Raw genomic sequence first — 16570 nt, forward strand, 5'->3', positions numbered from 1 at the left:
ATATTCCAAGCTCTCTGATTATTTGATGTAGAAGCTGCTAAATCTTGTGTTATCTTGACTGTGGTTGAATGATACTTGAATTGTTTCTTTCTAGCAGGTTATAATATTTTTTTCCTTGACCTAGGAACTCTAGAATTTAGCTATAATATTCCTGGGAGTTTTCATTTTGGGGATCTCTTTTAGGAGGTAATTGGTAGATTCTAGGATATTAGTAAAGTTTTTCTTGTTAATATCTTAAAACATATTAATGTTTAATTAATATTAATTATATCAATTATCTAATTATATACATAATTATATGAATTAATCACAACTTTCAAGTAGCTCAGTAATTATTATATATATTTTTCTCCTTGATCTATTTTCTAAGTCAGTTGTCTTTCTGATAAAATATTTCACATTTTTTTCTATTTTTTCCTATCACCTTAGCATAGTATATGGAGAAGGTGCTTAAAAGGATCTTACTGAATAAAAGAAGAAACCACATTAGAGGGTTATGACAAAAGGACCTTAATCTTATAAAAATATGATCTATTAAACCATCAATTATTGGTAGTTGATTGAAGTGATCTATGACAAAATACTCCTCTAATTTAATTAAATGGTATTAACTAGCTTTGTAACCTGGAACCAGTCATATAACTTCTCTAAGCTTCAGTTTTTGAAGTCTAGACATTTTAAAAAGTAATTTAAAATAGTATTTTGAATGTTTTAAAATTGTAAGTGATCCCTAATTTCAAAAAATTATATAAATTTAAAATTCAAATAATTCTGACTTTAGTATTCCAGCAATATTATTATTTTTTCAATAGTAACTCCTCCCCAAAGGGCACTATTATAGAGATGTGAAGAATGTTATGCAGGCATTACCCAGAGATCTGTACATTTCTGGGCTTTTGGACTATGGAAATGGAAATCTTTTCTTCCAGGAAGCAAATAAGGCATATAATTGATACTTTCACTGGTCCTCTCTGCTTCCTGCTGTGTCAACAGATTGGGGGGGAAGGAACAGGAGTCTTGGGCCCTGCCAATATGACACATAGCAAGGAAAGCAAAGTTAAGACCTCGAGACACGATAGAGTATGTGGGAAAATGGGGAGAAATGAGCCAGGACCATTCAGCATTCCAGGGTTGGTGAAGCTGTGAGAATCTATCCACAGCATCTACCTTCCCTTTGCTTCCCTGAACTGATGCCCAGAAAAACTTCCCCTTTATAGGAAGGGTTGGGATGGTTTAACTACCTGTCCTTCCATTAGAAGGCCTTCCACTATCTGAAAATGTTAATAAAGTATATTTTCATTCCCTAGTGGTTGTATCCAAGCCTGTCAGTGCAAAAATTAGGGCATGAGAGAAGAAAGCATCCTGAAGAGGACAGGGAATGTTCCTCATTTCAGGCTAAAGTGGAGGTGAGCCAGAGAATTTTCCCATTCTAATTCTCTCTAGGATCCTCTCATTCCTAGACTTCTTTTGAATTTGGAGGAAGATTTCATTTAAAAGGAAAAGAGTAGGTTAATCTGTCAATCTTGTTTCATTCAGTTGTCAGACAAAGCTACACCTGGTTACCAAGACATTTCTTTTATACTTCCTTCTTACTAAAAACAAACTGGTTCTGAACTGATAAAAAATCACTCAACTATTAAAATCACAAATGTGATATGCCACAAAATGTTGCCTTTGAATTAGGTGGGAAAATAAGGCAGAATAAAAGGAAAATCACCTATCAAAATTCACTTCAAGTTTAGACATCTCACATAATCAAAGCAATTGCACCCTCTGCTGGAGGCAAAATGATCTTAGAGAATATCAAGCCCGATGTCTGTTCAGAGGCCCATTTCTGATGATACTACTGGAGGGCACTGTTATCTCTAAAGAACATGTATTAATTCATTAATATTTCTCCCTTTCTGCATTTGAGGATAAGGAATCCCTTATGTCAGTCAAGCCCATGGAAGGAAGTTTATTCTGTACTGAGTAGGTGTTTTTAGTCTCCAGTGAGTAAAGTTCTAAAGATGCGCTGGTGAGCGTAAAATATCATGATACAGGAAAGCTTCAGTGAAAACTTTAATTACCTGGAATTTTTCTCAGTTTTCAGTGTTTAGGAAAAGAAGCAAATGACCATAAACCAAGTATTCATTGTAGAAAGACAGCCAGCCTTAGAGCTTTGGTGTTTATCAGGTTGGAGACCAGAGTCAAGGGACTTTTACCCCTAGGATGCAGTTGCCTTAATTGGAATGAGAATTAAAAATACTTGCATCACTAACTTTGTGGTATGTAGAGTGTTCTGTAAGCTTTTTTAAGTGCTACGTGAGTGTAAATTATGGTTATTTATGTCTCTTCTCTGGGAATCGGTTTCCTCATCTGTGAAAGAAGAAGGGAGGGTGGTCTAGATGCCAGGTGCAGTCGGGACTGTCTCTCACTCTAGGACTCAAGGATTTACAGCTCACACTGTTTAAACAATGACTTCCTTTGAAGCACTGTATCAAGGAACATGGGCTGGATTTACAATCAGAGGTTCTGAATCCGAATCCTCGTCTGGTCACTTACTTTCTTGGGAGAAATTGGACGAGTCACTTGACCACTGTGGGCCTCCATTTCCTAATCTGTAAAACAAGGAGAATGGACCCAAGATCTTTGAGTTCCCTTCTAGCTCTTCCTGTGGCTATCACCTCTGTCACTCCTTCCTTCTCAACCCCCTTTTTATGGTTTCTATTTATTATATTTCTATCACAAAAATTTCCATCTCACTTTTCGCATGCCTAGTGCAAATAAAAATGAGGTTCCCGTGATACTAACACTTTCTCTTCCCTGCCTTCCATTTTGATTCTCTTTTGAGGCAGCACAACAATTATAAGAACTATTAACATCCTCCCTCCTTCTCCCTTAGGAACTCTAATTCTGAACTATGAACTTGTCTCTTTTTGTTTCCTTGTTGATCTTTAGAGAAGCTGGGATCCTTTCTGTCTTTGATTATCATTTACCACTTTAAAATTGATCAAACTGGTTTACTTTTGTAGCTTGGTTTGTTGCTTTGTTTTTCCCTTTCAATCAACCAAGAAGCATTTATCAAGCATTTTGTGTATGGCAGGTGCTAAGAAGTAGGGATATAAAGAAATAGAGTCTATCCAAGTCTTTTCTTCTCCTTCATGAAATATAAGACACTAGGTTTTCCCCCTTAGCTTTTCTAGAAACCTGACAATTCTTAAATTGTATCACCATAATCTTATATATCATATGTTCTTTCAGTTTTGCTACGTTTTGATTTTATTCTATTTAATCTACTTCCTCCATTCTTTTTTTTTAGGTATATTATATTTTGCTAAAATTTCCCAATTTTTTTCTAAACTATCTATTCTCCTTCTAACTTTTGCTTCTTCCTTAATTCCTTCCTCTTAGCCTCCCTCTTTCTACCTACAAGATTCAATATTGAGCATAAAAGCTTTTATCCTGCTCAATGGCATTAGGTAGTTTTTATTTCAGGGGTGGTTTATCAACAGAGCAGGAGCCTGGGGGACGCCAATAAAATAGCAGACTTACATAATGAGATCCAATGACGTTTCAACTCAACATAAACTGAGGATGCCCCTATTCTTGCCCTTTCTATCACCCTCACAATTTGAACACCACTACCCATGCCCGACACACTCCTACACCTCAACCTCGGACTCATTTTTGTTCTATCACTGTCTGGACAGTGATAGAACTTTCCACATTACCTTCCTGGTGACTCTCTACTCTCATGAACTAAGTTCAGAAGCTAAGCTGACTTTAACCCTACAGAACTCCCAAACTTAAAGAATTTTCCAGTCTCACCCTCTCACAATGGCAAGAAATATAGTTTTTCATCAAAAGCTCAAATTTTATTACTTATCTCTTCTTCAATCTTTGTGATCAATTAATTCTCTTCTTTAGGACTCTCATAATTATTTTGGAATTAATTTTCTTTTGGAATTTTCTCATGGGATTCTCTTAACCCACACTATTTCTTCACAGTTTTCCTACACTTACTGTACAGCTGTTTTTCTCTCTGTGGATAGCTTTAATTTCTAAAATTTCCTCTGTTGAAAGAAAGAATGCTCTAGCTGAATTGTTGCCAAGGGATGACTATTAGGTATAGATGGTGCAAGTCTGACCCAGTTGCTGTGACTTCCCAACTTCTTTTGACTATAGAGGCAGCTAGACAGCACAGGGAACAAAGTTTGGGACTTGTAGACAATGAGACCTATGTTCAAATACTGCCTCAAATTCTTGGGTAAGCCACTTTCCTTCCCTCAGCCTCACTTTTTTCATTTCTAATATAGCGATTAAAAAAATACTCTGCAATGATCAAATGAAATTATTCAGGTAAAGTAAACCTTAAAGAACTATAAAAATGATTATTAGTAATCACTAGTAAAGATTAATAAATGATGATTATTATTATTAGCAGCAGCAATGTCAGCGGTGGTGGCAGTGGTAGTACTATTCACTGCTAAAATTCTCATAACCCTTAAAGTGAAGTTCCTACTAGGAATGAGTCATGGGGACCCAAGATGAGCCAAATGGAGCCATCAGCCCTCTTGTCTCACATTCAGTTTCTTTATCTCTAAAATGGACTTCCCAGGGTCACTGTGAAGAAAGTACTTTGCAAAGCTAAAAGAAATATTTATATTTTAATTCTCAATTTAAATTTAAAACTAGAAGGGTCCTGACACCTGGAGGGGGAATGGGCAGCTGAGAGTGTGGCCTTTTGTCCCCATCATGAGATCACCTTTAAGAGTTTTTTGTTCTTTTATTTTTCTTTTGCTTTATTTGGTGTGTTTTTATAATGTTTTTGAAGTGGTGATAGAACAGGCCATGGTCAGAATTAATACTCAGAAAAATTCTTAGAAATATCCACTAGATTTCTTAATTATGGCACTCTTTTCAAAAAACACTCAGTCGCTGCCCACTCCCATGTTTTATAAGTCCACATTGCTTAGCTTGGCATTTAGACTCCCAGCAACCTTAGAGATACTTGATCTAAGCCCTTTGTTTTTCAGATGAAAAAACAGAGGCTGAGGGTAGTGAATAAAAGCAATGACAAAGAGCAAGTACATGGTACCATGGAACAAACACTGGATTTGTTATCAAAGGACTTTGCTACTGACTACTTGTGTGATCCTAGGCAAGTTAATCCACTTCCCTAAGCTTAAGTTTCCTCATCTATAAAACTGAGAAGGTTGTACTGTATCTCTTTAAGGACTATTTTAGGCCTAAATTTAAATTCAGAACTAAGATCTAAATGTTGCTTTCATCCTTACTAAGTGCTTTCTTCACAACGACCCTTAGAGGTCCATTTTAGAGATAAAGCAACTGAGTGTGAGACAAGTCCTACCCTCCTTTGGATCCTCTGTGCAAGAGAGAGGAAGAGAATGGCACAATTTTTTTGGTAACTGTTGGGTCTCAGATGTCATGATTTCCAGTTCTCTAATTTAGTCAATGAGGAAATCAAAGTTCAGAGAAAAAACATGACTTGCCAGAGTTTCCATAGTCAATAGTAAATAAAGAACAATAACCCGATTACAGGCCAAAGGTTCTTTCCAACCCACTCTCCTACATGGGGGAGAAACAGGAGGCATTGTTCCAAACAACTCATTTGGGCAGAGTGGAGGGAGAAACAGGGAAAGAGAATTTTGTACTATTGGAAAAGATCTCAAAGGGAAATAAAGACAGAAATCTGATTATGAGAAGCCACAAGGATGATGACACTGAAAGAACTGAGTGATTCTTTATTTCAACACATACATTAATTTCACATTGTTCCTTATTCCAAGAAGGAAAACAGCAAACTTCCTCTAATGCATTGTCAATAGACAACAAGAAATCTGCCCAAAAAGATATCTTGAAAAGGATCTTCTGACGAGGAGGGCTTATATCTCATTTAACTTCACATTTCTCCCAGTATCTTGAATAATTTATTTCAATGACTAGTAACAATAGAGAAAAGAGCCCTGACTTTGAAACCAGAAGGTCTAGCTTTGAGTTCTTACTGTCACTTAACTAGCCAGGTGACCATGGATAAGTCATATCATCTCTCTGAACCACATTTGTAAAACGGGGACTTATACTACCTACTGCCTACCTCTCTAGGTTATTGGGAGGAAAAAAGCGTGGTAAACCTGAATGCTCTACAGCAATATAGTTAACTGCTCTTATGTAAATGAATTTTATTAATTGAATGAATGTTATTTGTTGTTACTTGAATAAATGGAAAGGCAACTGACTTTATGTAATCTTATTTAGAGGTTTTGTGGATTATAACCACAGAAAACAGTCACCAGGCAAGACAGTTTAAGGGAACAATCATAGAACCAAGCTGAATGTTTTTAATGAAGAATGCACAATGGTGATTTTCTTAAATAAGAAAGCAAACGGAGGCAATATATAGTATGATAGAAAAAGCACCAGTTTAAAAGTCAGGAAATATGATTTCCAGTCTTGGCTCTGCCAATATCTATCTGTCCAAAAGAAGTCACTCTCTACCTCTTCAGTTTTCTCCTCTGTAAAGTGAGGAGGTTGGACTAGATTCTTTCTGACTAAAATCTGTGTTCTAAAACTGATTACAGAAATAAGAACCCATTAAGTTTTCTTAATTTCTTATCTTTTGCTACAGACTCCTCCCAGTAGTTTTTCATGGAGCAGAAATGCTCTCTCTCTTTTTTTTAATCTATTGCAGCAGAACATTATCTTTGGCACATCTGATCCAACTGGAAAGGCCTAGGTCAGGCCCAACAACTATGTCTATTACCTATAAGCCAAATTAGTTTAGTTCAGACAGGTTCATTACCAGAAGGAAAGATTATCCATGACATTTTTTTTTCATCCAGCAACTCAATAAGAATGTTTGCTAAGCAGTAAAAAGGGCTGTGTTCTGTTTGGAGTGGGAGTACAATGAAATCGAAGACCCCTGGAGTGGTTTACTTCAGATGAGGGGCCCAACTTCTGAATGGTGATGATAGCAATAATGATGATAGCTAACATATATAGCGTTAGGTTTACAAAGTGCTTCATATATGCCATCTTCTTTGATTCTTACAACAACCCTGGAAGGGATATATGTATATCATAATCCCTTTTTTTTACAGTAGAAAAAAGAGGCTCAGAAAAGTTACGTGAGTTCCTGGGGTCGCACAACTACTTGGTATCTACAACCTTGAAACAATGAAAAGCTGGAAGGCCATATAAAAACAATAAACAAAATTTAAATATAGGAAAAATGGCATTTGCACAATATTAATGTCAGAGAACCTTAAACCTAACTGGGAAAAAGTATTTTATGAAGTAAAGTGAGCGGAACAAAGAGAACAATGTGTACAATAACAATATAATTGTATCTGAAAACCAGTTGAAAGATTTAAGAATGGTTGCTTAGTGTAGAGACTAATCACTTTCATCCAATGATGAAATATGCTGCCTACCTCCTGACAGACAAAAGATACATTCAGTGAACATACACTTCTAGACATGGCCAGCCTGGGAATTTGTTTTGCTCACTTACACATATTTGTTATATGAGTTTTATTGTTCTTTTTTTTTCTCCAGAGGCAGTGGGAAAAAAAATAAAATGCTTGTTAAATGGTAAAAAGAAAAGAACCAGTATTTTGTGCCTCAGCATCAAACCAGCTGTAGAACCTAGGGCCCTGTGAGTGCTGAAGAAAGGAGTCACCCCTTGGCCCCTGTCCAAGCCCAGGTAGTGGCTTTGGAGTACAAGCAAAGGAGAGAAACAATCACTTTGCACAATGGCTACTCACGAAGATGCTCCTGGGGATTCCTTCCCTCAGTGCAGATCTTAATCCCTCTCTATTCAAGCAGATTGTCTTCTGAAGTTACTGAGCCTGAAACTGCTCCTTAGCTAGTCGCTAGCCTTCAGGCTGTGGAGGGCCTTCTCTGCGCTGAGATGTGTGGGTCTGCCTGTCATCAAGCTTGGAACCTTTCTGTGCCCTCAAACATGGCCTTCCAGATCCCCCACGATCACTGACATACCACGATGAGGCCCTTCAGTCCTTCATAAAAGAGGGAGATTACTGAATGTGGCACATAAATTATGGTAACCTCCATCAGACTTCAGGGAGGAAGCTGCTGCTCAGGGGACCCTGTTGTGCCATCAATGTGCCAATACCCAAGGCACTGAATCACCCCCTAATTTTTCTGACTTGTGAACCTGGATTGTTACATATTGAGTCTGGTGAAAAGGTAGCATATGAAGACTCAAATGGACGTGGTCCTATCAGTGTGGGTGTTCTCCTTACCCCAGAGGGTCTGCCCAATAAGCTGTGGGCCTATCTCACTTTCTCAGGACATCATCAGGACACCAGGGAAGTTCAAGACAATTCATTTGTTACTCCTCAATGGACTGACTCAAACGTCTTCTTTTTTTTATATATTTCCCACCAACCCACACAGGAAAAAATAAATAAATGAAGAATGTCCGTTGCCTAGATGACCCAGAAGGTAATGGAGAAGTATTTCCTTGGGTTTTAGCAGACTGTGTACAAAGGGAGAACTCAAAGAAAGGCACATACTTCTGGCTGGCCTCCCTGTCTCAAGTCTTCCCATTTCTCCTTCAGGCAGGAGTCAAGTGAACCTTCCTCAAATATAATAACTCTGACTACTCACCTCTTCCCTAGCCCCATTCCACAAACTCCAATAGCTCCCTTTTGCTTTCAGGGTCAAATATAAAATCCTTCGTTTGGTTTTTCAAGGCTTCATCACTTGGCCCCTTTTTACCTGTCCAAGTCTTCTCAGACCTTGCTCTCTTCCATGTAGTCTACAAGTCAGTGACAAGGGCATCCTTGCTGTTATTCCTTATACAAGGCACTAAAAATTCCTGACTATCTGTCTGGTCACTGGCTGACCTCTAATTTTGAAATGCTCTCATTCCTTATTTCTGCCTCCTAGCTTCCTTCAAGTCTCAGCCAAAATCCTACCTTCTGCAAGTATCTCCCTTCTGAGACTACATCCAATTAATTCTTTGAATATATCTTTTTTTTCCTTCTTTTTTTTTTGGCAAGGCAATTGGGGTTAAGTGACTTGCCCAGGCTCACACAGCTAATAAGGGACAAGTGTCAGAGGCTACATTTGAACTCAGGTCCTCCTAGCTCCAGGCTGGTGGCTCTAACCACTGCACCACCTGGCTTTTCTACAGGATCTTTTCTACACACAGTTGTTTGAATGTCATCTTCCCCATTAGACTGTGAGCTCCTTGATTTTAAGGACTATTTTTCTCTCTTTGAAGCTCTAGGGCTTGGCCTAGTGCCTAGGGTAAAGAAGACACTTAACAATATGCTTGTGGACTTGACATATCCTTGTGCTTATTCTGCTTGTGACAAATTGTGCTTATTCTGCTAGTCAAACCTCCCCCTTTATCTGCACTACTCATGCTATGTGTGATGTAGAGACTGACTCTTAGCGGGGCCCCCACTTCAAAATTCTATCTCAAGTCTCTGAATTCTGTGCATGAACTGTCTCCTGCACTTAGAACACAATCCCTGCTCACCTCAAATGTCCTGGAATCGTGAGATTCCTTCTAAGCTCAGCCCCCATGTCACAAGTTCCACACGGCCTTGAGAGACCATTGTCAGCTTTACCTACATGACGGCTATGTCCACATTACACAAGAGGAAAGCTTTATCCAAGGTTTCAAACTGGGATTTGAACCAGGCCCAGCACTCTCTGCACACTGATGAAATCAGGAACCACCAGAACTGAGTTCCAGTCCTCCCTCTGCCAACAAGTCTCAGTGGGACTTTGACCAAGTGACCTCTCCTCTCTGGGTCTCAATTTTGTTTTCTTTCATTTTGCTTGCGGCTAAAGAGAAGAAACCTTAGGTTTTTAGTATGAATCTAATTTGTGAGTAATTTTAAACAAATGATTCCAAACTGGACCAAACCGTACTTCTCCAATGGGATATATTCACTTACCCATTGTCCAAACCATTCTGTCCAAGTTTCTTTCCAATGTCACCGACCATGATTCCTGGCATCGGAAGAAGTGTCTTTGGATCTCGTATCTATTTATGCCCATAAAAAGCAATGAGAAAAATGCAATGTTATTATCAAGCAAAAACGAAATTCTCAATAATATATATAAATATATATGTGTGTGTATGTATATACATATTTATGCCTATAAAAAACAATGAGAAAAATGCAATATTATAATCAAGCAAAATGAAAATTCTCTCTCTCTCTCTCTCTCTCTCTCTCTCTCTATATATATATATATATATATTTATATATACCTAAAGCAAATGTATATAAATAATAGATAGCAATAGGTACTTCTTGACTAATGATTTAGAAGGTAGAGAAAAGAAAAAGCTTTTCCATGATCAAATATGATTATTATTTTTGTATGGGAGGGAAAGGATTTTGAATTATATATTTAAATCCTAAGTTTCTTTCTGTAAATATTCTACAACCAGTTCTTGATAGACCTTCAATAAGCCTAAAAGATAAATTTAAATACATTAAGTGGTGTAAAGATTCAGTTCTTTCTGCAAATTATTTTTAACTTTTAAAGAATATTAAAATGTAATTGATTTAATTATTTAAACTTAACTTATAGTGAATTTAAAATTCTGGTTATAAAGGCTTTAGATCTAATTAGAATTTAATATTCTCTGCAAAAATTGGTTGTTTTTTTTTTTTTTTTTTTTTTTTTGCTTTTTTGATAACATGGGACTAGGGGAAGGAATTTGGAACTCAAAAATGTTTGAATATTAAAAATAAATAAGCAATAAATTTGTTTTCTTAAAAGTTACTAAGCTACATATATATACTTTGATTAGTGATATTACTACTAGATCTATATCATAAAAAGATCAAGAAAGAGAAATAGGACCATTTGTATAAAAATATTTATAACAATTCTTGATGCGGTGTCAAAGAACCTAAGGAGCATGTGTCAAATTGGAAATGGCTGAACAAATTATTGCATATAAACAAAATGGAGTTAATGGAACAGTTCAGAGAAACCTAGAAAGACTTGTATGAACTAATACAAAATGAAACAAGCAGAATTTATACAATACTTACAACTTCAAAAGAGTTAAGGATTCTGATTGAGGGAATAATTAACTGTGATTCTAGAGAACTGGAATGATGAAGCCTGCTGCCCACTTCTTGACAAATATTCAGGGTGCATACCAAGATATATTTTTGGATATGGCCATTAAAGGTAATTAGTTTTTCTTGAATTTATACTTACCAGTTATATAATTCTATGTAGTTCTCTTAACCTTTGCAAGTCACAAAGGTGATTTTTTTTTTTTTTTTTTTTTTTTTTTTTTTGGTTTCTTTGTTTGTTTTCCCCCTAAGATGGCGGAGAAGGGAAAGACAGGAGGGAGAAAAAGATTTTTGTTCATTGAAAAAAATAAAATCAGAAAAATGTAAACAATACTTTTTACCTGTACAACAAAAGAATGTAATCCATGGCACTGGCCTCCTGGGGTATATAACTGGGCATATACCACTGCATGAGTGGCGTTCTTTCCCATATTACCAATCCAAAATTTAGAAGCTTCAAAATCAGGAGAATTGATGATGAACTCCTATGCAGTACAAAAAGGACTAATAAGGAAACTAAGCATATATTGTCAGGGGGATTTTAATGTACTATTTCACAATGTTTTAGTGATAGAGTCAAATAACTTAATAATACTTTTTTTGCAAAGTTTTAAATGACAATATGTTTATGATAATCTGTATAAAAAAATGGGGCCATTAATCTTATCAATAATATAGCCCTGGCTTTGAAAAAGTCTTGTTGTGGAAAGGACCTTGGGTTCATGAAGGTTATGATGATGGACTTGGATCTTGTATAGGCTCACAAGACGTTTCAAATACAAACCCAGTCACATGCTCTACTCTGTTACCTAAGCACTAGCCCAGATAAATTTGGCATGAAGCATGAATTCTTTTTTTGTTTTTCGATGCAGCAACTCACAAAGATCATTTACTAAGGCACAGAGAAGCTTGGATTTATGTGGATTGAGAGAACATATCCACTAAAAGTGCCACTGGCAGTTTCTATGCTTAAAGAAAAATGAATTCCTGTAAACTACATATTTAAAGGTCTTATAAGTATAATCTTGAATGTTAACTGCTGTTGTGTTGTCTTTTCAGAAATAATTTTATTTTATTTGGAGCCCTTGCTAACATACATTTTCTGCAAATGTGTCTGGTGATGTCACATTGCCCAGAAGCAGCATTCTGACTGATTTTATCTGAAATATCTTTGTCAGTGGTACAATCTTATCCTTTAATATTAAGCATAATTTAGAAATACAAATGATAAAATAGTTCAAGAAATCCCTTGTGACAGGTCAAAGTTTTACAGACATAGATTAGAGACAACTAATTTTTGTAAAAACTCAATGTTGGATACTAGTGTATACTAGATTGTATGAACTCAGAAGAAAAGCCACCTGAAGACATGGGTAGATAAACCCACGATGACAGGTTTAAATCTATCAATGGAAATACAGGGGGAATGCAATTCGGTACCCTGCTGTCAGCTTCCTAAAATCCCAGGGTCAGAGTCAGGAAAGTGATTACTCTTCCTGAGGGGTTTCCTTACGTTCACACACAAATACACACACACATACACACACATACACACACACACACACACAGAGAGGAAGCAACAGTCAAGAATTGGTTATCAGAAGCTCAATGATAATATATCTGTCTATCATTTTATACTGCTACCTCAGAACATTAATTAATGATAAAAATAATCAGAGGTTGATGACTGATTTTTCTCAATACTAAGCAAAAGTTCCTATTTCAGAGAAAGGGTCACATTATGGAGATGGATTCAAAGCTGAGGATGGTCACCTCGTACCAGCATTGCCCTAAATTGGGCTCTTAGGAGAAGTGGGTTATGTGCAAAAGCACACACTGGTAACCCCCTGTTCTGTGGGGGTTCCGTGGTTCTGACACGGTGGCCCTGTCAGACCCTGACTCGGGTCAGGATCTGATTTTAGTGGCGGGAATGTGCTGCCTGCAGCTCAGAGCCATTTGAGCAAGGGAGAAGCTCTGTCTGTAGCATCAGCTTAGTGGGCACAGGACTGCATGTAAAACTCCTAGAGACAAGTCTTGTCCATTACTGGCTCTCTCTTTACGGATTGTCTATGTCAGCATTTGGGAGAACTTCCTCGGAAGATGGTGACTGCAAGTGAGTATTTGTAGGAAGTTGTCATCAAGTATCCAAATTGAGTGACTTGGGGAACAGTGACTGTGTGAAAAACACTCAGATATCTGCATCTTTAGCCTTGGACCAACTAATTACATGGCACTGGTGGGGGACAAGAAGAATCTCTGATCTGTGTGTTCTAGTGTCGTCTCCTCTGGTGGACTCATCATTTAGGGAGATTAATGACCAGACTGGCCCTGGGATATCAGAGCCTCCAGTCAGCGGTACCAAGTTAGCAGACTTCCATGTAAAATTCAAAATTCTGAGCCACCTTTAATGACCAGTAGAAAAAAGAGAGAGACCTGCCATCACAGCACAAATACACAAGGTCATCTTGGGCCAATCACTGACCAAAAGAATCTGTCAAGCTCTTTGGAGCTTGGGGCACAGAGAGATCATGGGGACTACCTGAAAAGCAGCCTTGCTGCATAGATACTGCCTCCCCACAGAGTCTACTCAAAGCAAAGTTAAAGGAAATTAAGATGCATATGTTTCTGGGGTCCTCCACTTCCAGGACAGAGGGCACCTCATGATCCAATGAGTAGTACACTTTGTTTCTTTCTTCTGCACTAAACTCTTTGATACTGCTATTGGATGTTTCTAAAGATAATTGGGTTAGAGGTTAACACACTTTCTTCTTGTTCTCCCCACACATATGACCCAACTACAAATTCCCTCAAAAATATATGTATTTGTGAGCAAACATGTTATATCTCTTCATACTGCACGAAAACATTTGCAAGTACATTAATGAAAATTAACATAATTTTGACCTTGAAAGCTTTAAATTAATAACACCAGAAATTTTTATATTATGAACCTAAAGATCCATGATTAGAGACAACTAACCTGAGTGGTGGGATCATATTGGGCCGTTGTCCGAATAGCCTTGGTATTGCTCCCATGACTCACTTCAGTCAGAGCAAAACATCCAAAAATCTAAATATTCAAGCACAAAGTCAATGAAGAATGACCCATATGTCCTTCTCATCTCAATTCAATACAACAAAAAGATATTGTGGTCCTATTATTTTCAACTCTTTGCCCCATACTGAGGATATAAATAAGAGATAGGATTTTTACTTCTTGGAGGTTATGATCTAATAGCAGAAGTATGCATGGACACAAATAACTGCATTAAAAATATATATATATATAGTGTTAAAATGGCATAAAAAATATAAAGTACTCCTCTTCAGTCAGAGGAAGAAAAAAAAATTCTTGCAGCTTTTTGGGGTCAGAATAATTAGAGAAAGATGACATTTGAATGGGTCCTTGAAGGACCCAGTAGGAACTGATCAGATGTGGCTTGTCAGGTATGGAGAAAATCCATCATTTTCTCTTTCTAAGAGAAACACACAATACATATACATACATAGAATATCTGTCACAAGTCCAAAAACCATCCCAGCACAACTAATCTTTAATTGATCTAAATTCTTTCCCTAGAATGCAATTGTATTCTAAGGAGCATTGCTACATGTTACTTTACTGGTCAGCCTGAGGCTGCTAACAATACTGATACCCAATCTCTCTGGAATAAATTGACAATTAAAGAGAGGTGTTCTGAACACAATAAAAATGTTGCAGAGTGGCTAGAAGACTATACTTGAAGCCAGGAAGACCATAGGTTAGAATGTGTATTGGAGGAAGAGAATTCACACTGTGGATATATCACAATTGTTTCTGAGCCCAACAGAAGAAGAAGAAAAATTTTAGGTTTCTCTTTCACTGTGTGTTATGATAACATTCCCAGAGTAATAACTTAGTACTTGCTTGATCAGAGAATACTGGAATTTTACCTGTTTACAGCAAATCAGCTTGAGGCCTAAAATGAGAAAATTGAAATGGCAGAAAGAGCTAACCATTCACTGATATAACATGCTTATCATCCTTCCTAAAGACTTTCATCTATTTTTTCTTCCCTCTTTTAGAATTTTCAGTGAAACAAACAAACAAAAAAAAAAAAACAAAAGAAAATGAATTAAGCAACCATTTATGTTTAAACTTACCTCCATGTTTAAGGTTTTCTGAATAAAATGCATATGTCTTTGGGACCCAGAATTCTGAATTGTAGAAGCAAAAACCTGAAAATATAATACTAATAATTAACCATGTAATTGTTGAACTGTATCCCAGCTCTATCACAGACCATCTTATATGATTCCTGACAAGTCTTTTCTGTTCCTTGGGCCTTAGCTTCCTTGTATGTAAAATGAGAAGATTGGATCAGATAATTAAACCTGTATTTTTTCCAACTCTAAAATCCTATGATCCTACCATTATTATGATTTTTTACATTAAAAACTATAATACTGAGGACATATTAGAAATAAAAAGTTATTTTTGACCCAAAGAAGTTGATTTGTAAGAAAGAATCCAAATTGAATATTTAAAACCTGAAAAGGATTATAAGTGGGTAGGGAGAAAAATCAATAAAACAACTTAAAGATGGAATGTGTTATTTCAAAAGTGAGAAGACTTGCATCTGCTTCTATTAAATCTTTCATGCCATCATGAAGAGAAAGACAATGTAGATCTTCATTTTTTCCATTTGTGAAAATTTAAGAATATAAGAGGCCAAGAGGAAAATCTAAGTGTTCTTTTTAGGACCATGGTTTTCATAGAGGTGGGATTAAAAGAGTGCTGGATATATCAGAAAACACAGGTTAGAATCTCTATGTGTACTAGCTAAGTGATCAGAGACAAGTTCCTTAAATTTTCAATTTAATTTTCCTTATCTGTAAAATAGAGGTCAAAATAGCTCTCCTATCTGCCTTAATGGAATTTTGTGAGAAAGCACTATAACCTTAAAACATTCTAAACTGCAAACATGAATGATGATTATTATTCTTCTGTTAAAGTTCTAATCTAGTGCTTCCTTGTTACTCTGGGTTCTCAAAAGCTACATCAATGGAAAACAAGTCTGACAAGTTCTATACAGCTGGAAAAGTTTAAGTGCATTCAAGAACTGCCCCAACAAAGGTCAGAAAGCCCTTTCACTAAAAAGTGGCCATGAAGACCTGTTATCGCCATATCATCATCGTCATCATCACACCATTGTAATTAATTGATGCAGCTGTACATACAAATTTAATAATGCATTTATGCAGCATGGCATATAGTAAGAGTAGGATAAATGTCTTTCTTGTTAGAAACATAAGTTTTGTTCAATACTTACCAATTCCACCTCCTAATCTCTTTTACAGTTTCCCCTATTTTTCCAAAAAAAAAAAAAAAAAAAAGGTTTCCCTTGAACAAAAAGTACCCATAACATATTTTCATAAATAAATGCCCATAAAAATCTAAGGTAGTGCTTTTAATTCTATGAGAGGTTTCTTTTTCATTTAAGAAA

The 16570-nt window shown here is 36.6% G+C and overlaps 1 protein-coding gene across 1 annotated transcript in view; it reads right to left on the bottom strand.

Moving 5' to 3' along the window:
* Nucleotides 1-16570, bottom strand: part of LOC100926778 (peroxisomal acyl-coenzyme A oxidase 3-like) — an 87864-nt gene that overhangs the window by 52472 nt on the left and 18822 nt on the right. Inside the window, 4 exon segments of the mRNA XM_031943542.1 lie at nucleotides 9939-10027; nucleotides 11426-11569; nucleotides 14065-14154; nucleotides 15228-15302. Of these exon segments, the coding sequence (XP_031799402.1) occupies nucleotides 9939-10027; nucleotides 11426-11569; nucleotides 14065-14154; nucleotides 15228-15302 (398 nt within the window).

Source organism: Sarcophilus harrisii, chromosome 6 (genome assembly GCF_902635505.1).
Source record: "Sarcophilus harrisii chromosome 6, mSarHar1.11, whole genome shotgun sequence".
Classification (NCBI taxonomy): Eukaryota; Metazoa; Chordata; class Mammalia; order Dasyuromorphia; family Dasyuridae; genus Sarcophilus; species Sarcophilus harrisii.